This window comes from Mustelus asterias, chromosome 12 (assembly GCF_964213995.1).
Source record: "Mustelus asterias chromosome 12, sMusAst1.hap1.1, whole genome shotgun sequence".
Taxonomy (NCBI): Eukaryota; Metazoa; Chordata; class Chondrichthyes; order Carcharhiniformes; family Triakidae; genus Mustelus; species Mustelus asterias.
Window position 1 is genome coordinate 108,800,460 of NC_135812.1, and position 20,747 is coordinate 108,821,206.

A 20,747-nucleotide genomic window follows, 5' to 3' on the forward strand; every position below is an offset into this window, starting at 1 on the left:
GTACTCTTCCATACTGAACATCACTTAGAGGAAGTATTGAAGGTGGCAAGGACAATGTACCCTGACCAAAGGACTTTAGTGTACATCACCATGAGTGGCTCAGTAGCACTAGTACTGACCGAACTGGTTGAGTCCTAAAGGACATCGCTGCGAGGCTGGGTCCGAGGCAAGTAGTCTGGGAACCAACAAAAGGAAAAAACACACTTAACCTCATCCTTGCTGACCTGCCTGTCACAGATGCATCGGTCCATGATAGTATCGGTAAATCTGATCACCACACAGCTGTTGCGGACACAAAGCCCATCTTCACATTGAGGGTACCTTCCATCATGTTGTGTGGCACCATCACAATGCTAAAAAGGATAGATTTTGAACAGATCTAGCAACTCAACACCGGCCATCCCTGAGCTGTGGGCCATCAGTAGCAGCACTCGTACTCGAGCACAATCTGTAACCTCATAGCCTGGCATCCCCCGTCTACCATTACTATCAAGTCAAGAGATCAACCCTGGTTCAATGAAGAGGGAACAAAGCATGCCAGGAGCAACACCAGACATACCTAAAAATAAGATGTCAACATGGTGAAGCTACAACGCAGGACTACTTGCACGTCAAACAGCGTAGGCTGCAAGTGATGGACAGTGCTGAAAGTGACTCCACAACCAACAGATCAGATCCAAGCTGTGCAGTCCTCTCACATCCAGCCATGAACTGGACGAGGAGGTTCCACAAATTTCCCCATTGACAATGATGGGAGGAACCCAGCACGTCAGTACAAAAGATAATGCATGAACATATACTGCAATTTTCAGCCAGAAGGGCTGAGTAGATCTAACTCTGCTACCTCCGGAGGTCACAGATGCCAGATTTCAGCCAATTCAAATCACTCCACATAAATCAAGCATCAGCTTGTCATTGGATATTGCAAAAGCTATGGACCCTGACAATATTCCAGCAATAGTGCTGAAGACTTGTGCTCCAGAATTTGCCTAGGTATGTCATGTACACACAAACAGGACAAATCCAACCTGGCTAATTACTGCTCCATCAGTCTTCTCTCATCAATAAAGTGGTGGAAGGGGTCATCAACAGTGCTATCAAGCAGCACCTGCTCAGCAATAACCTTCTCAGCGACGCCCAGTTTGGGTTTCGCCAGGGTCACTCAGCTCCTGACCTCATTACAGCCCTGGTTCAAACATGGACAAAAGAGTGTGGCATCAAGGAGCCCTAACAATCTGGAGTTAATGGGAATCGGGGGGAAAACTCCCTGCTGGTTGGAGTCATACCTGGCACAAAGGCATATAGTTCTGATGGTTGGAGGTCAGTCATTTCAGCTCCCGGACATCACTGCAGGAGTTCCTCAGGGTAGTGTCGTAGCCCCAATCATCTTCAGCTGCTTCATCAAAGACCTTCCTTCCGTTATAATGTTAGAAGTGGGGATGTTTGATGACTGCACAATGTTCAGCACTATTCACGACTCCTCAGATACTGAAGCAGTCCATGTCCAAATGCAACACGAACTGGACAATATCCAGGATTGGCTGACAAGTGGCAAGTAATATTTGTCATTCAAGTGTAAGGAAATGACCATCTCCAACAAGCTAGAATCTAACCATTTCCCCTTGACATTCAGTGGCATAACCATGCTGAATTTCCCTCTGAATTAGTAGCACCCTGGGAAGTGTTGTCAAACAGAGAGACCCAGAGGCATAGGTACGTAGTTGCTTGAAAATGGCATTACAGGTGGACAGGGTGGTAAAGAAGGTGTTTGGCACAATTGCCTTCAGTCAGAGCATTGAGTACAGGAGTTGGGACCTTGTGTTACAACTGTACAAGCCATTGGTAAGGCCACGTTTGGAGTACTGCGCACAATTTTGTTCGCCCCGCTATAGGGAGTTGTTAAACTGGAAAGGGTGCAAAAAGATTTACAAGGATGTTACCAGGACTGGAAGGTCTGAATTATAAGGAGAGGCTGGATAGGTTGGGACTTTTTTTCCTGGAGCGTAGGAGGATGATGGGTGACCTTATAGAGGTCTATAAAATCATGAGGGGCATAGATAAAGGTGAATAGCCAAGGTCTTTGCCCCAGGGTAAGGGAATCCAAAATTAGAGAGCATAGGTAGGTTTAAGGTGCGAGGGGAAAGATTTAAAAGGGACCTGAGAGGCAACTTTTTCCCACAGAGGATGATGCGTGTATGGAATGAGCTGCCAGAAGAGGTGATAGAGGCGGCTACAATTACAATGTTTAAAAGACATTTGGACAGGTACATGGATAGGAAAGGTTTAGACGGATATGGGCCAAACGCAGGCAAATGGGACGAGTTCAGTTTAGGACTGGTCAGCATGGACAAGTTGGGCCAAAGGGCCTGTTTCCGTGCTGTATATCTCTCTGGCTTTATCAATATTCTGGGGATTACCATTGACCAGAAACTGAACTGAACCAGGATGGCACAGTGGTTAGCACTGCTGCTTCACAGCACCAGGGACTCGGGTTTGATTCCCAGCTTAGGTCACGGTCTGTGTGGAGTTTGCACGTTCTCCCTGTGTCTGCGTGGGTTTCTTTTGGGTGCTCCGGTTTCCTCCCACATTCTGAAAGACGTGCTGGTTAGGTGCATTGACCCAAACAGGCGCCGGACTGTGGTGACTAGGAGAATTTCACAGTAACTTCATTGCACTCTTAATGAAAGCTTTACTTGTGACTAATAAATAAACTTTACTTTAAAATACTATGGGAATTTAGTGGAGAGTAACTCACCTCCTGACTCCCCAAAGCCTGTCCACTATCGACAGTGGAGAAGTCAGGAATGTGATGGAATATTCTCCACTTGCCTGGATGAGTGCTGCTCCGTCAACACGCAAGAAACTCAACACCATCCAGGACAAAGCAACCTTTTTGATTGCTACCTCATCCATTCACTCCCTCCACCACTGATAGACAGTCGCAGCAGTGTGTAATTCATACAAGATGCACTGAAGCAACTATCAAAGTTTCTTTGATAGCACTTTCCAAATCCGCAACCTCTACCACCTAGAAGGACAAGGGTAGCAGTTGCATGGTAGCACCGCCATCTGTAGGTTTCCCTCCAAGACTCAGATCATCCTGAGTTGGAACTGTATCACTGTTCCTTCAGTGTTGCCAACCTCCTTTCCCAGCAGCACTATGGGTGTGTCTGTACCAGATGAACAACAAGAGTTAAAGGTGGTGGCTCACCACCACCTTCAGGGCAATTGGGGATGGGCAACAACTACTGGCGGTGCCAGCGATGCTCACAACCCATGAAAAAATAAGAACATGAAAAATGGGAGATACTGGTTTTATTTTTTTGTTTGTGAAACATAAAATGTTATGGAAACCCTACAACGCAGAAGGAGGCCATTCGGCCCATCGAGTCTGCACCGACCACAATCCCACCCAGGCCCTACCTCCACATATTTACCCGCTAATCCCTCTAACCTACGCATCTTAGGATTCTAAGGGGCAATTTTTAACCTGGCCAATCAACCTAACCCGCACATCTTTGGACTGTGGGAGGAAACCGGCGCACCCGGAGGAAACACACGCAGACACGAGGAGAATGTGCAAACTCCACACAGACAGTGACCTGAGCCGGGAATCGAACCCGGGATCCTGGAGCTGTGAAGCAGCAGTGCTAACCACTGCGCTACCGTGCCGCCCTAATTATGCTTATTATGCTTATTGCTATACGTTATAATTATGCTTATTGGCACTCGTGATAGAAACATAAAAAAACTACAGCACAAACAGGCCCTTCGGCCCCACAAGTTGTGCCGAACATATCCCTACCTTTTAGGCCGACCTATAACCCTCCATCCTATTAAGTCCCATGTACTCATCCAGGAGTCTCTTAAAAGACTCTATTGAGTTTGCCTCCACCACCACTGACAGCAGCCGATTCCACTCGCCCACCACCCTCTGTGAAAAACTTCCCCCTAACATTTCCCTTGTACCTACCCCCCAGCACCTTAAACCTGTGTCCTCTCGTAGCAGCCATTTCCACCCTGGGAAAAAGCCTCTGAGAGTCCACCCGATCTATGCCTCTCAACATCTTATATACCTCTATTAGGTATCCTCTCATCCTACGTCTCTCCAAGGAGAAAAGACCGAGCTCCCTCAGCCTATCCTCATAAGGCATGCCACTCTATCCAGGCAACATCCTTGTAAATCTCCTCTGCACCCTTTCAATCTTTTCCACATCCTTCCTGTAATGAGGCGACCAGAACTGAGCACAGTACTCCAAGTGGGGTCTGACGAGGGTCTTATATAGCTGCATCATTATCCCCGGACTCCTAAACTCAATCCCTCGATTGATAAAGGCCAGCACACCATACGCCTTCTTAACCACCTCCTCCACCTGCGGGGCCAATTTTAGAGTCCTATGGACCCGGACCCCAAGGTCCTTCTGATCCTCCATAGTACTAAGAGTCTTTCCCTTTATATTGTACTCCTTCATCCCATTTGACCTGCCAAAATGGACCACTACGCATTTATCTGGGTTGAAGTCCATCTGCCACTTCTCTGCCCAGGCTTGCATCCTATCTATGTCCCTCTAACTTCTGACATCCCTCCAGACTATCCACAACCCCACCAACCTTCGTGTTGTCGGCAAACTTACCAACCCATCCCTCCACTTCCTCATCCAGGTCATTTATGAAAATGACAAACAGCAAGGGTCCCAGAACAGATCCCTGGGGCACACCACTGGTGACCGACCTCCATTTAGAAAAAGACCCATCTATACCCACTCTCTGCCTCCTTTGGGCAAGCCAGTTCTGGATCCACAGGGCAGCAGCCCCTTGGATCCCATGCCCTCTCACTTTTTCTAGAAGCCTTGCATGGGGGACCTTATCGAACACCTTGCTAAAATCCATATAAACCACATCTACCGCTTTCCCTTCGTCAATGTGTTTAGTCACATTTTCGAAGAACTCCACCAGGCTCATAAGGCACGATCTGCCTTTGACAAAGCCATGCTGAGTATTCTTGAGCATACTAAACCTCCCTAAATGCTCATAAATCTTGTCCCTCAGGATCTTCTCCATCAGCTTACCAACCACTGAGGTTAGACTCACAGGTCGGTAATTTCCTGGGCTATCCCTATTCCCCTTCTTGAAAATAGGAACCACATCCACAATCCTCCGGCACCTCCCCCGTCTCCATTGACGACGCAAAGATCATCGCCAGAGGTTCTGCAATCTCTTCCCTCGCCTCCCACAGTAACCTGGGGTACATCCCATCCGGACCCGGCGACTTATCTATCTTGATGCCATTCAAAGATTCCAGGCCAACCTCTTTGTTAAATTCCACATACTCCATCTTTTCAGTCCACCGCAAGCCCGCAGTACATCCACCCAGGTCCTTCGCCTCTGTGAAAACCGAGGCAAAATACTCATTAAGCACCTCTGCCATTTCTACTGGTTCCATACAGATTTTCCCACCTTCACCTTTTATCGGCCCTATTCCTTCACGTCTCATCCTTTTACTCTTCACATATTTATAGAACGCCTTAGGGTTTTCCTTAATCCTACCTGCCAAGGCCTTCTTGTGACCCCTTCTGGCTCTCCTAATTTCCTTCTTTAGTCCCTTCCTACAAGCCGTATACTCATCTAGATCCCTATCTTCGCCAAGCTCTCTGAACCTTTTGTACACTTTCCTTTTCTTCTCGACTAGGTCCCGCACAGCTTTCGTGCACCACGGTTTCTTTAACCTACCAACTCCTCCCTGTCTGCTCGGAACGTTGTCCTGTAGCACTCTGGACAGACATTCCTTGAAAAACTGCCGCCTCTCTTCAGTACATTTCCCCGAGAATACCTCCTTCCAATTTACTCCTCTAATTTGCTGCCTTATGTCTTCATATTTCCCCTTACTCCATATAAACGCTTTCCTAGCTTGCCTGATTCTCTCTTTTTCCAATGCAAGCCTCAAGGAGATAGAGTTATGATCGCTATCCCCAAGATGCTCTCCCACTGAGATTTGACACCTGTCCAGGTTCATTGGTCAGTATCAGATCAAGTACAGCCTCTTCTCTTGCAAGCTTGTCCACATGCTGTGTCAGGAAACCCTACTGAACACACCTAACGAACTCTTCCCCATGCAATCCCCTTACCCTAGGGATATTCCAATCTATGTTTGGGAAATTAAAGTCTCCCATCACAACAACTCTGCTATTATTGCAACTCTCCAGGATCTGTTTCCCTATCTGCTCCTCCACCTCCCTGTTACTATTGGGCGGCCTATCAAAAACTCCCAGCAAAGTGATCGACCCCTTCCCACTCTGAACTTCCACCCACAGAGACTCTGTAGACAGTCCCTCCACAGCATACACCTTCTCTACAGCTGTGACACTATCCCTGATCAGCAGTGCCACTCCACCCCCCTCTCTTGCCTCCCTCCCTGTCCTTCCTGAAACATCTGAATCCCGGCACCTGGAGTATCCAGTCCTGTCCCTGAGACATCCAAGTCTCCGTAATGGCCACCACATCACACTTCCAGGCATCGATCCATGCTCTGAGCTCATCCCCTTTATTCACTATACTCCTGGCATTAAAGTAAACACATCTCAATCCTTTGGTCCGAGCTCTCTCCTTCTCTATCCCCCGTCCATCTTCCCTCTTGCACTGTCTATAACCCTTCTCTGTTTGCGAGCTAACTTCCTCGCTCCCAGTCACCTTGTCTCGATCCCCTCCCCCCAACCTATCTAGTTTAAGCTCTGTGATGAAGTGACATGGAAGTAATATGTCCTGAATGTGATGTAGGAATTGCTGTCTACTGTATGATAATACTGATGGGCTACCAGAGTAATATTTAAAACTTGGTATGTACTTATGGTTGAATCTGAACCTATTCTTGCATGGCAGTCCTGTACTCTGAAAGCCATCCAGTAACTTCTGCATTATCAGAGCTGGGAGAATGGAGATCTTGGAACTTGGATTCTGCACTGACGCACGGGTTTTCCTGTACACCTTAATGCTACATAGACGTTGGCAATACTTGGACTAATCGTACCCTTAACTGAATGGGTGGGCAGCAAACATTTGAGGCTGTGAAGAGGTCCCTGAGTTTGCCTCATGATCAGTGAGCAGTCATTGCATGTCTACTTCCAAATAACCAATTTCTGGTCACAAATACATCATTGTATAGAGTTGTTGGCATCAACCCACTTCCTGCTGCATCTATGAGCTGAAATGAGAGTGATTTAACTGTTGTATAACACTGTTAACCTTTTTGTTCGAGTTTAGTTTTTTGAGAAACCCATCTGCCTTTATGAACCCTGTATACTCTGGCATAACCTTCAGCTGCCTTGACTGGATACTCTGGAATAATTTATTTTATGCGACCTCTCTAAAGTGAAGCTAGCCAAACCTCTTTGCTTTTATTAAATCATCACCTTGGCATGCATACTCACCTTTTGTGAAACACTGTAGTATTTTTACTGAAGCAGACTACATTGTTTAATGAAAAGTAAATTAATTTGAGAACAAAAGTATCAATGGGATGGGAAGCAAACTGATAAGTATGATTAGGTGAGTTGGAGAACACAGGCACAGGTTTGAGTGGCTTAAAAGGCATGTTACTCTGTTGCAACAGTTTATGCAAGATCCTATATAAATGCATGTGGTTATTTGGCCTCGTTCTCTGATTTGATTCAGAAGGCATAGTGATCTGTTGACCTTTCATTTGCAACAGTAAAGACAGACTTTGCAGTAGCGCAATGCTTCCTAAGTGAAAGCTTTCAAGAGAGAAATTAACAGTCATTACACTATATATGCCAGCTGTGTTGGAACATATTCAGGTGTGACATAATCTGTATTCATTTGACGTTTGAGCTGTTTTGTGAACCCACTCTGATTTTATCATCCTTCCAATACAGCAGGGATTGTTTACATTTAAACATTAGAACTGCTCACCACAACAGAAGCTGAAATGATTTCATTTTTTTCAAGGTTTTCAACAATAACTTCCATTCATCAAGTGCCTTGAATGTAATAAAATGTTTCAAAGTGCTTTGCAGGAGCGCTGTGGAACAAAATTTGACAGCAAATTACTTAGAGATATTAAGCCAGATGACTAAAAACGTGGCCAAAGACGTATGTTGCAAGTTGTATCTTAATGCAGGAAAAAGAGACAGAGTTAAAAGAATGGAATTTCAGAGTTTAGGGAATTAGTGACAGAAAAGATATGAAGCAATTAAATTAGCAAATGCTCAAGAGACCAGAATTGGCAAAATGCAGAGATTAGAGGAAAGGAGGGGCAGGATTGTGGAGGGTTTCGTAAACATGGAGGAAAATTGAGTCATTGCTTGACTGCTAACCATTTGAGATCAGTGCATTAATTATATATCAATCCTGTTTAATTATATGAAGGTAGAGGGCATCAGTTGGGGTTTCACGTGAACAGATATAGTGACACTCATTAACTGGGATGTAGTTGAATTAGGAGGTATGTGCTTCTGATGTTTGACTCTGTAAATAAGTGTTAAAGTTATTTATTAGTGTCACAAGTAAGGCTTACAATAACACTGCAATGAAGTTTCTGTGAAATTCCCCTAGTTGCCACACTCCGGCGCCTGTTCGGGTCAATGCACCTAACTAACAGGTCTTTCAGACTGTGGGATGAAACTGGAGCACCCGGAGGAAACCCACGCAGACACGGGGACAACGTGCAAACTCCACACAGACAGTGACCCAGGCCAGGAATCGAACCTGGGTCCCTGGCGCTGTGAGGCAGTAGTGCTTGCCACTGTGCCGCCCCATGATTGAATAAATATTGGCTCCAGTACTATCCTTCATCTACTGGCTCTCTGGAATATAACAAGGGGAGATGGGTGAGTGAGACTTGGTGAGAGTTAGGATGTGGGCATCAGACAGGGGTATGAACTTTGGCTTAACATATTCCAGGAGATGTTGGCTGAAGTGGCATCATGGAAAGCGGGTGGTACGGGTGTGTGAACTTCTTCACTGGTCCAGTTTCTCATCCACCCTCCATCTCACCCCACTTTCTTTGGCCATTCTTCTAGATTCAGTTTTTTGACATTTATTTCTCCTCTTGGTTTCCCCTTTCTCTCCCCCATAAAACTACCTCAAGGTCTCATAAATGTTCAACTCTGACTTCCAAATCGCATTGTGTTCAACGTCCCCAAGATTAGAAAACAGATAAAACAACACTGTGCTGGCGAACCACATTCAAATCAAATCACATGAACAATTGGTGACATTCCCGCCCACTCTTTATTTGGGGTTGAAGTTGAGCACTTGAACCTTAACAACTGATACAGGTGCAGCAAAGACTCAGCCTTCAAGTAAGGCCTAGGTTGTCATTCCCCATTCAGTCATTGCCATTTCATTGTGGCCCTAGTACCCAACAAGTTCCTGAAGTGAACATTTTTCAACAAAATGAATGCAACTTGTCAAATAAAAATTGCTAAATCAGCAGCTTTCTGTCTATTACATTGTTTAAGACAAGTAACCCTGTTAGGCCTTTTTAATTGATGCAGTTTTTCTAGCTCAGCAGCAAAGCAAGCAACAGTGTTCCCGCGTATCTCGATTCTTGGGACTGTGTGTAAAGTTTTCTAGGCTGGGTACTGGTGGTATGAGTTTTCCTGGTTGGGGCAGTTGAATGTTTAGATAGTTGCCCTTTTCTGAATCGTTCAATCCTTTACTTCCTGCTCCTTCTTAGTTCTCTTTGTCCTAGTAAAGGTTGACTTGAGACCCTGACAGTGCCAACAGAGCAAAGGATAATCAGCGACATTCGTGAACTGAGTACATGTGCGCGGCTACATCGGTTACATTCTATGTCATCACGTTGCATCTGTGTGGCTGCAGCAAACGCAATCATTAAAGTTAATGAATGGACTAGAGCGGTGAACTAAAATTTATAAATGGAATCACAGCATTCTGATTTGCTTTTAATAACTGCCAGGATTGATGTCAAACCAGGTAGATTCCTGCCATTCTGGGTAGACAGGGACGGCACGGTGGCACAGTGATGGGTACTGCTGCCTCACAGCACCAGGGACATGGGTTCAATTCCTGGCTTGGGTCACTGTTTGTGTGGAGTTTGCACATTCTCCCCGTGTCTGCGTGGGTTTCCTCCGAGTGCTCCAGTTTCCTCCCACAGAAAGCTGCTGATTTAGCAATTTTTATTTGACAAGTTACATTCATTTTGTTGAAAAATGTTCACTTCAGGAACTTGTTGGGTACTAGGGCCACAATGAAATGGCAATGACTGAATGGGGAATGACAACCTAGGCCTTACTTGAAGGCTGAGTCTTTGCTGCACCTGTATCAGTTGTTAAGGTTCAAGTGCTTAACTTCAACCCCAAATAAAGAGTGGGCGGGAATGTCACCAATTGTTCATGTGATTTGATGTGCGGGTTAGGTGGATTGGCCATGCTAAATTGCCCCTTTGTGTCAGGGGAACTAGCTAGGGTAAATGCATGGGGTTATGGGGATAGGGACTGGGTGGGATTATGGTCGGTGCAGACTTAATGGGCTGAATGGCCTCCTTCTGCACTGTAGTATTCTATGATCTATCTGTGTAACTAGTAGAGTTGATGAGGAGGAGCCGGTGGGTGTGGTTTATTTGGACTTTCAGAAGCCTTTTGACAAGGTCCAAAATAAGAGATTAGCGAGTAAACTTAAAGCGCATGGGTTTGGGGGTAGTGCATTGAGATGGATAGGAAACAAAGAGTAGGAATAAACGGGCCTCTTTCCAAATGGCAGGCAGTGACCAAATTTGCAGGTGGCACAAAGCTGGGTGAGAAGGCAAGCTGTGAGGAGGATGTGGAGATCTTGTCTGACTTGGATAAGTGGGCAAATGAATGGCAGATACAATATAATTTTGAAAAATGTGAAGTTATCCACTTTGGTAGCAAAAACAGGAAGGCAGATTATTATCTGATTGGCCACAAATTAGGAGAGGGAATGTGTAATGAGACCTGGGTGTCCTCGTATACCAGTCACCAAAGGCAAGCACGCAGGTGCAGCAGGCAGTTAAAAAGGCAAATGGTATTTGGCCTATGTTGGCCTTCATAGCAAGAGGATTTGAGTTCAGGAGCAGGGATGTCTTGCTGCAATTATATAGGGTCTTGGTGAGGCCACATCCGGAATATTGTGTGTGGTTTTAGTCTCCTGATCTGAGAAAGGGTGTTCTTGTTCGAGAGGGAATGCAGAGAAGGTTTACCAGGCCAATTCCTGGGATGACAGGACTAATGTAAGAGGAGAGATTAAGTCAGTTAGGATTTTATTCACTGGAAGTTAAGTTTATTTATTCGTCACAAGTAGGCTTACATTAACACTGTAATGAAGTTACTGTGAAAATCTGGAGTTCAGAAGAATGAGGGGCAGATCTCTTAGAAACCTATAAATTTCTAACAGGACTAGACAGGATAGATGCAAGAATGATGTTCTCAATGGTGGGGGTGTCCAGAACCAGGTTCATAGTCTGAGGATACAACATAGACCATTTAAGACAGATGTGGAGAAACGTGTTCATCCAGAGTGGTCAGCCTGTGGAATTCACTACCACAGAAAGCAGTTGAGTCCTCTGCCTATCACTTTTCTCATTCCACTCTGTCTATGTTTTTGTACTTGATTTCCCCCTCCGCTGACTCCTTGCATTGGCTCCCATCCCCCTGCCATTTTAGTTTAAACTTTCCCCAACCACTCTAGCAAATATCCCACTTTGGACATCAGTCCCGGGCCTGCCCAGGTGTTTTTACTGGTCCCACCTACCCCAGAACTGGTCCCAATGTCCCAGGAATCTGAAACCTTTCCCCTCACACCATCGCTTTAGCCATGTATTCATCCGATTATAGCCTGTTAATTCTGACTAGTATGTGGCACTGGTAGTAATCCTGAGATCACTACCTTTTGAGGTCTCAACTTCCTTCCTAACTCCCTATATTCTGCTTTTTAGGACCCCATCCCATTTTTACCTATGCCAGTGATACTTCTGTGTACACGACCACTGGCTGTTAATCCTCCCTCTCCAGAATGTCCTGAAGCCACTCTGAGACATCCTTGACCCTAGCACCAGGGAGGCAACATACCATCCTGGAGTGTTGTTTGTGACCACAGAAACATCTATTCCCTTTGCAATTGAATCCCCTATAACTATTGCATTCCCATACTTTTTATTTCTCCCCTTTGCAGCAGAACCAACCATGGTGCACTGAATTTGGCTGTTGCTGCTTTCCCCTAAGAGGCGATTCCCATCAGCAGTATCCAAAACGGTATATCTGTTTTGCAGGGGAATGGCTACAGGTGATTCCTGCACTGCCTGCCTTGCCCTCTTGTTCTGCCTGATGGTCACCCATTCCCTTCCTGTCTGGGGAATCTTAGCCTGCAGTGTGACCACCTCTCTAAACATACTTTCCATGATATTCTCCACCTCATGGATGCTCCACTTGTCCCCAGCTTCTGTTGCAGCTCTGAAACCCGGGCTTCCAGGAACTGCAGCTGGAAACATTTCCTTACACATACTGGCCCAGAAATGTTCCCAGCTTCCCACATGGAACATAAGGAGCACACCATAGCTTGGAGCTCTCCTGCCATGACTTACCCCTTTATATTAAACCTTTGGAAGTTGCTTAATATCAGATTATATCCAATCCTCTAGGGTTCTTCTTTCCTAGTCCTCATTACTACCTAATATAACCTTTACAAACCATAAACCACAAAAAAGAACTCAGAAACTATGAATGATAAAACTATTAAATACTTACCCGACTATTTACCATTGAATATAATCTTGCAAACTATAAATCACAAAAAAGACTTCTGAAACTATAAATGATGAAAGTATTAAACACATACCTGACCGTACCCACTACTTACCAATCAGCTTTCTCTCTTGTATCCTCTACTACTGCAGCAGGGCAAGACTACTCTCTGAAGATTTGCAAACTAGAAAGCGAGGAGAAAAAGCATCTCTTTCCTCTCTGCACTGAATTCCCGTTCAACTCCAAATTCCTGATACCCACATTCATCCTGGATGTGTCTCACTCCGGATGGTCATTCTCTCCCACTGTTCATGCGCAAAACTCACTTGTTATTCATAACACAGTTCAAATATAACTCTAACAAAGGAAACAGCTTAATCGTTAACAGTTGCACAATATTTTTTTTAAAAAGGAAACAACTTCAATTTCTAACTTATCACTGTTTCAGTTCCAAATAAGCAATATTTTTTACCGACTTAAAATTCCACTTAAATACAGTTAACAGCCATAAATATACTTGCTATAAAGAGTACACACTGTCTTGAAGCTTTCAGAGGTTTTGATTTTCAGAGTAGCTTGCAGACGTCTGTCTTTAAACAAACCCCAGCTAGAACTGAAAGCTGTTTTATCTCTGCTACATACCTCGCTCCCCCTCCCCCATTAACCACATGACCCTGCCTACCTAAACCCACCTTCCATTGCTTTAATCAAAAACCCCAGGGGACATTTTCTTTTTGTAAACGAAAGTCCATTAGCTCTTTCTTAGCAAATGCTACATGGCTAAAATGAGTAATTATCCTGATTTCCCAGTATCTGAGTTGTATTCCTTTTAGACATATTGACTACCTGTAGAAAAAAAGCTGAATCTTAAATGGCCTAGTGGCATTATCACTAGATTATTAATCCAGAAACTCAGCTAATATTCTGGGTTCGAATCACGTCATGGCAGATGGTGGAATTTGAATTCAGTAAAAAAAATCTGGAATTAAGAACCTACTGATGACCATAAAACCGTTGTCGATTGTCAGAAAGACCCATCTGGTTCACTAATGTCCTTTTAGGGAAGGAAATCTGCCATCCTTACCTGGTCTGGCCGACATGTGATTCCAGATCCACAGCAATGTGGTTGACTCTCAACTGCCCTCGGAGATGGCCCAGCAAGCTACTCAGTTCAAGAGCGACTAGGGATGGGCAATAAATGCTGTCCCAGCCAGTGGCACCCATGTCCCATTAATGAATTAAAAAAACATAAAATAAATCAATAGCACACTAAGCTGGAGTGAGAGAATCATGTTCAATAATATAGGAGCCAGGAAGGGAATTTGTGTGGTCAGCAGTAAAGAGTCTAAAGAGTGGATCTCGCTGCCCAGGATGGGCATAAGAGGAGAAGGACAGAAACTAGAGAAAGCTGTTAATTCATAATAAAGGCAAGGGGGTACCTTAGAGAATGTTTGGCCTGATGGGCTAGTAGAAGGGAGCGAAACAGCTGAGGCAGCTAAACAAGGAGGTCTTCATCTTTGGAAGAAAAGTGTATATATTTACTCTTTGCACTTGTTCTTAGAGATGAAGATGGAGGAGGCATGGGAGGTTGGTCTAAGAAGACAGTTAGTGGTATTGAAGAGAAGCCAGGTATTATTTTTACCTTCCTGGATGATCCTTGAATAATGGGCAATTTTATTGAAGAAGAGCAGTGCCCAATAATCCTTTTTAGCATCTCGCCAGGTCAGATGATGAATGGTAAAACCAATTATACACCAATCTGCATTCCTTGGATTTGAGTGAATGGGGATCAAGGGTATATGGGGGGGGGGGGCGATTAAAATGGGATAGAGCCATCAAAGGTGATGAGGTGTGAGGTAATGCATTTTGGAAGGTCTAATAAAGAAGAAATATACAGTAAATGGTAGAACCCTTAAGAGTATTGATAGGCAGAAGGATCTAGGTGTACAGGTACAAAGGTCACTGAAGTGGCAACGCAGGTGGAGAAGATGGTCAAGAAGGCATACGGCATGCTTGCCTTCATCGGACAGGGCATTGAGTTTAAAAATTGGCAAGTTATGTTGCAGCTTTACAGATCTTAGTTAAGCCGCATTTGGAATATAGTGTTCAATTCTGGTCACCACACTACCAGAAGGATGTGGAGGCTTTGGAGAAGGTACATAAAAGATTTACCAGGATGTTGCCTGGTATGGGGGGCATTAGCTATGAGGAGAGGTTGGAGAAACTTGGTTTGTTCTGACTGGAACGACGGAGGTTGAGGGGCGACCTGATAGAAGTCTACAAGTCTGCAGGTACAACAGGTGATCAAGAAGGCAAATGGGATGTTGGCCTATATTGCGAAGGGGATAGAATATAAAAGCAGGGATGTCTTGATGCACCTGTACAGGGCATTGGTGAGGCCGCAGCTGGAATACTGTGTGCAGTATTGGTCCCCTTATATGAGGAAGGATATATTGGCATTGGAGGGAGTGCAGAGAAGGTTCACCAGGTTGATACCGGAGATGAGGGGTTTGGATTATGAGGAGAGGCTGAGGAGATTGGGTTTGTACTCGTTGGAGTTTAGAAGGATGAGGGGGGATCTTATGGAGACTTATAAGATAATGCGGGGGCTGGATAGGGTGGAGGCGGAGAGATTCTTTCCACTTAGTAAGGAAGTTAAAACTAGAGGACACAGCCTCAAAATAAAGGGGGGTCGGTTTAAGACAGAGTTGAGGAGGAACTTCTTCTCCCAGAGGGTGGTGAATCTCTGGAATTCTCTGCCCACTGAGGTGGTGGAGGCTACCTCGCTGAATATGTTTAAAGCGCGGATGGATGGATTCCTGATCGGTAAGGGAATTAAGGGTTATGGGGATCAGGCGGGTAAGTGGTACTGATCCACGTCAGATCAGCCATGATCTTATTGAATGGCGGGGCAGGCTCGAGGGGCTAGATGGCCTACTCCTGCTCCTATTTCTTATGTTCTTATGTTCTTACAAGATTATGAGAGGCATGGACAGAGTGGATAGTCAGAAGCTTATTCCCAGGGTGGAAGAGTCAATTACGAGGGCGCATAGGTTTAAGGTGTGAGGGGCAAGGTTTAAAGGAGATGTACGAAGTAAGTTTTTTTTACAGAGGGTGGTGGGTGCCCGGAACTCGCTGCGGGGGGAGGTAGTGGAAGCAGATACGATAGTGACTTTTAAGGGGCGTCTTGACAAATACATGAATATGATGGGAATAGAGGGATATGGTCCCCGGAAGGGTAGGGGGTTTTAGTTAAGTCAGGCAGCAGGTTGGTGCAGGCTTGGAGGGCCGAAGGGCCTGTTTCTGTGCTATAATTTTCTTTGTTCCTTGTGGTGGAGAGGGTGATTTAGAAAATGTAGCTACCAAGATGTCGTGATGAATTGAAGGGTAACAGCTAGAAGGTTGGAAATTTGAGAGTGCTGAGATAAATGACTCTGGAACACTTCAGCAGACAAGGGCATTCAGCCTCTGATCTTCGTGTAAGCGTTCTCCAAGGTGGCCTTCACGACAACGCAGAATCACTGAGCAAAAACTAATAGCCAAGTTCTGCACACATGAGGACGGCCTCAACCGGGATCTTGGGTTCATATCTGTAACCCCCACAACATGCCTGGGTTTGCAATATCTCACTAACTGTCCGGGCTCGAGACAATTTACACTTCTTTAACCTGTGTTTAACCCTCTCTCCACTCGCATTATCTGTAACTGTAAAGACCTGATTACCTGTTTAGACTCTCATTCCAACCATTATCTTGTAAATTGAGTCTGTGCCTATATATGCCCTGTTTGTGAACCCAACTCTTCACTCACCTGTTGAAGGAGCAGCGCTCCGAAAGCTTGTGCTACCAAGTAAACCTGGACTTTAACCTGGTGTTGTGAGACTTCTTACTATGCTTACCCCAGTCCAACGCCGGCATCTCCACATTAAAGTGCATGTGGACAAACACTGCTTCAAGCCCTACACCTTACATTTCCTGATCTCTCGGACTACATTCATAAGAAGTTGAAATGTTTCCCACCTTCAAGTAAAATTAAAGTAAAAGTAAAGTTTATTTATTAGTCACAAGTAAGGCTTACATTAACACTGCAATGAAGTTACTGTGAAATTCCCCTAGTTGCCACAGTCCGGCGCCTGTTTGGGTCAATGCACCCTAACCAGCACATCTTTCAGACTGTGGGAGGAAACTGGAGCACCCGGAGGGAACCCACGCAGACACGGGGATAACGTACAAACTCCACACACTCTGACCCAAGCTGGGAGAGAGGTGTTAGTTGGGGTGGGAAGGAAAGGGGGCATGGAGAGGGGAAAATCAGATGGGTGAGTCATATGAGATTGCCTGTGGTCTTTCCTGGCTACAGGGGCTTTGCTAGTGGCTGGGAAGTCAGCTTTAGGGTCTGCCGATATGTAGGCTGCCAAGTGTTCGGCCAGCCAGAAAAAAAGACAAGAAATTATTCTTAACAAATAAAAATAGATCAGTGGGGCGGTATCACGATGTCTGAATTTAGCTGCCCTGTGACTCCTGAATGAATACAGTATTTTTCTATGCCTTTCTGTGCCTCTGCGTGTAGCAGGCTCCACCCACCAACCGATCAGGAAAGTACGGACAGACAAAATCTAATTATTATTATAGATACCCCCCAGAGGGGATCAATTCTCTGAATTGAAAAGGATCATTGTAACCAATCAGGACCACAAGTTTCAACACTTGCATCGTTTCTGTGAATCATGTGGTTCTCCTTGCGTCATGGGCTGACCCACATTTCTCTACAGATACCCATTATTCTCTCAGAAACAACTTATCCCCTTGGAATGAATTTACTGCCTCCTGGTTCACTCACGTATGAAACAATCTGTGGTGCTTTCACAAAGCATGCTTGTCTCTCAAAAATTGGAAATTCTGTGGACAGTTTTACGAAGAATTACAAAGAATTTAGAGTACAGACACAGGGCAGCTGGTTGGTGCCAGTGTTTATGCTGCACTTGAGCCTGTTCCTTACCCATCTATCTAACTCTTACCAACATATCCTTTTATTCCTTTCTGCTTCATGTACTTGCCTAACTTCCCCTTAAAATGCACCGATGTGATTCACCTCAGTTTCTCTTTATGGCGGGAAGTTCCACATTTTCATCACTCTCTCTGAGGAAATAAGTTTCTCCTGTTATTAGTGACTATCTTCAATTTCTGTTAAGGTATGGAGCAAAAGCACTTTTGTGGAGTTAGAGCATCATGACCTCATTGAGTGCTGCAACAGGCTTGGGGCTAAGCTTGTTCCAGTGTTTATGCCCTCTTGTTTTGGACTCCCCCACATTACAATGGTTATTATACTCCACAAGCAATTCATTGGTTGTGAGATGCTTTGGGCATTCTGAAGTCTTGAAGATGCTAGATAAAAGCAAGTTTGTTCTTTGTTTGGTTATAGAAGTTCCCATTATTAGCTGAATAATAAAACTGCTGTTCTACAGCTGTTTAAAGCTGAGACTCGAGGCTGAACGTTGATGCTGCTGGATATTTATGATTACGTGTTTGCAAATCTTTTGAAATCGAGATTTCCAACATGTGGCTTGTAGCTGAACACTTGTTTTATACCTCTAAAATCACATCATAGATGCTTCCTTTCAATTTTAAAATTGCCTAATTTTCTCCTATACTTGATTTTTAACACAGGCTTGGACATGAAGAAGGAAACAAGATGTGTGTTTCCATAGTATCTTTGGTGATCTCATGATGTCCCAAAGTGCTTTGCAGTCAATGAAATGCTTTTGAAGTGTAGTCACTTTGTAACGGAGGAAATATTAGCAGCCTGAAAGAATTCCTGTTCAGTTTTTCAGCTACGGGAATCTACATCGTGCCTGTGACTACCAAGCAAATGTGGTATTCAAGATGTGGTCAACCAAAGCACTGTACAGAATACTCGTGAATTCCTCTGACTTGTCCTCTACTGTTTTAGCACCATAGTTCAGCATTCTGTTGGGTTTTTTTCCCCACTTTACATTGAACGGACGTTCTAAGAGCTGAGCTTATGGGGAACCTTGCAACCCCACACATTCACCATAGTTAATCCATCCAATCTACAGATCTTGGGACACTAAAGGGCAATTTAGTATGGCCAATTCACCTAACCTGCACATCTTTGGACTGGGAGGAAACCGGAGCACCCAGAGAAAACCCATAATATTTTGTCGATTAACTAGAACACGGGCAAGCTGTCCTGCTCTTCTTTAAAATAATGAAATGGGATAATTTATGCCCACCTGAGAGGGCAGATAGAGCTTCAGTTTAACATATCTTCCAAGAGATGACACTTTTGATGCACATTCCTTTGACACTGCACTCAAGTGTCTGCTGAGATTATATGGTCAAGTCCTTGGCACAAGTGCTACTGCTGAATCATAGCAAACAATGATAAAGTCTGGTCTATAAACTCAGTAAAATCTGGGTCAGCAGCACTTGGTGTACTTTATCCCAGGGTATTCAGTGTCCTGATGGAATAATCTAAGAGTTACACATGTGTCTGTAGTGTGGTCAAAGTACACCAACTTTTAGGTGTGGTGTTCAGGGTAATCATAGAGCAATCTTCGGCAATAGTCATTAAACTTACCTGCTTAACACAACTAACCAGTTTTGCTGATTAACCAGAGTACACAACTGATGAGATGAAGGACTATATCCATATACAATTACTTACGTTTTCAGCATATGTGACTGCGGTTTGGACCTGCGTAAATTTGATTATTAAAAACAGTGAACAGTAAATCAATTTTGACGGTTTCCTCGCACAAGACCTAATTATGAAAAACATGGTGCTGTGATTGCCGAAGCTAAATTAATTTATATTGGAGGTTCAGCTGTCCACTGCATGATATTCTTTAATCTTAGCATCGCTGGACTGAGTGCGTCTCTATTAACAGCTCATAATGCTTTTTTAAAAAAGGACTTTTGAGTGACTGAGAAAAATTCAAATTACAAATCCCGGATAATGCTTCAATTTGACAATGCAGAACTGGTAATAAGTGTAAGGTGGTACATTTCACCCATCAAGTGGCGCTGTTCTGTAAACAGTCCATAAGGAGGAGGATATGAGAATGATTCACTGTGGATCGATATCTGTATTTCTTTTTTAAAAACCTTTACAGCTTTGAAATGTTAAACATGATACACAATAGCTGGCATCATACATTTTCACCCTTTTAGTTATCATTTTTTGTCCTCTCCTGAATGTGTTGCATCTTTCCTGGGATGTGGGATGTTGGTCAGCCTCTCATAATTTGCCCAAGTGATGATGTGAAAGATCAATTATTGTCTTTTATAATCTTTTTAAAGTATAAAATGGTTTATGTTTTGGCCAAAACACCATTTCACCCAAAAAACCACACGAAATGTACTGGTGTGATTAATTTCTATGGTAAGTCGGAGGAGGGGAACCATTAATGATTCTGGGCTATCTATTGGTTCTTGACTCAGTGTCTGAATGAAGATGCATGGCTTTGTTACTGGCATTTTTGGGAAGCATTCTAATTTGCTTAATTATTTTCAGTTGGTAGGTTGGAAGAACGTGAGTCAGAACTCAAGAAAGAATACAATGCACTTCATCAAAGACATACAGAGGTAAGAGGAGTATGTAAAATGGTGATACGTAATTCAGTGCATGGCAACTTCTTGGTTATTGTTGATTGGAAGAACTTGCATTATAAAGCTGCATTCTTATACAAGTAGCATCTAAAAGCAATTCAACAAGAATAACAACTTATTTTACACCCAATGCATTACTTTTGTAATCCAATCACTGTTATGTAGATGGTTGGAGGCTAACCTTATTGAGTTTTTTGAGAAAGTGACCAAGGAGGTGGATGGGGGCAAGGCAGTGGACGTGGTATATATGGATTTTAGTAAGGCGTTTGATAAGGTTCACCATGGTAGGCTTCTGCAGAAAATGCAGATGTATGGGATTGGGGGTGATCTAGGAAATTGGATCAGGAATTGGCTAGCGGATAGGAAACAGAGGGTG

At 44.2% G+C, this 20,747-nt stretch overlaps 1 protein-coding gene across 8 annotated transcripts in view; it reads left to right on the forward strand.

The window, feature by feature from the left end:
- LOC144501818 (C-Jun-amino-terminal kinase-interacting protein 4-like) overlaps positions 1-20,747 on the forward strand; it is a 274,627-nt gene that overhangs the window by 85,093 nt on the left and 168,787 nt on the right. For all 8 annotated transcript variants that reach the window (XM_078225869.1, XM_078225866.1, XM_078225865.1 and 5 more), the window contains exon 3: positions 20,277-20,347. In XM_078225869.1, coding sequence (XP_078081995.1) covers positions 20,277-20,347 — 71 coding nt within the window. The remainder of the gene's footprint in view (positions 1-20,276; positions 20,348-20,747) is intronic.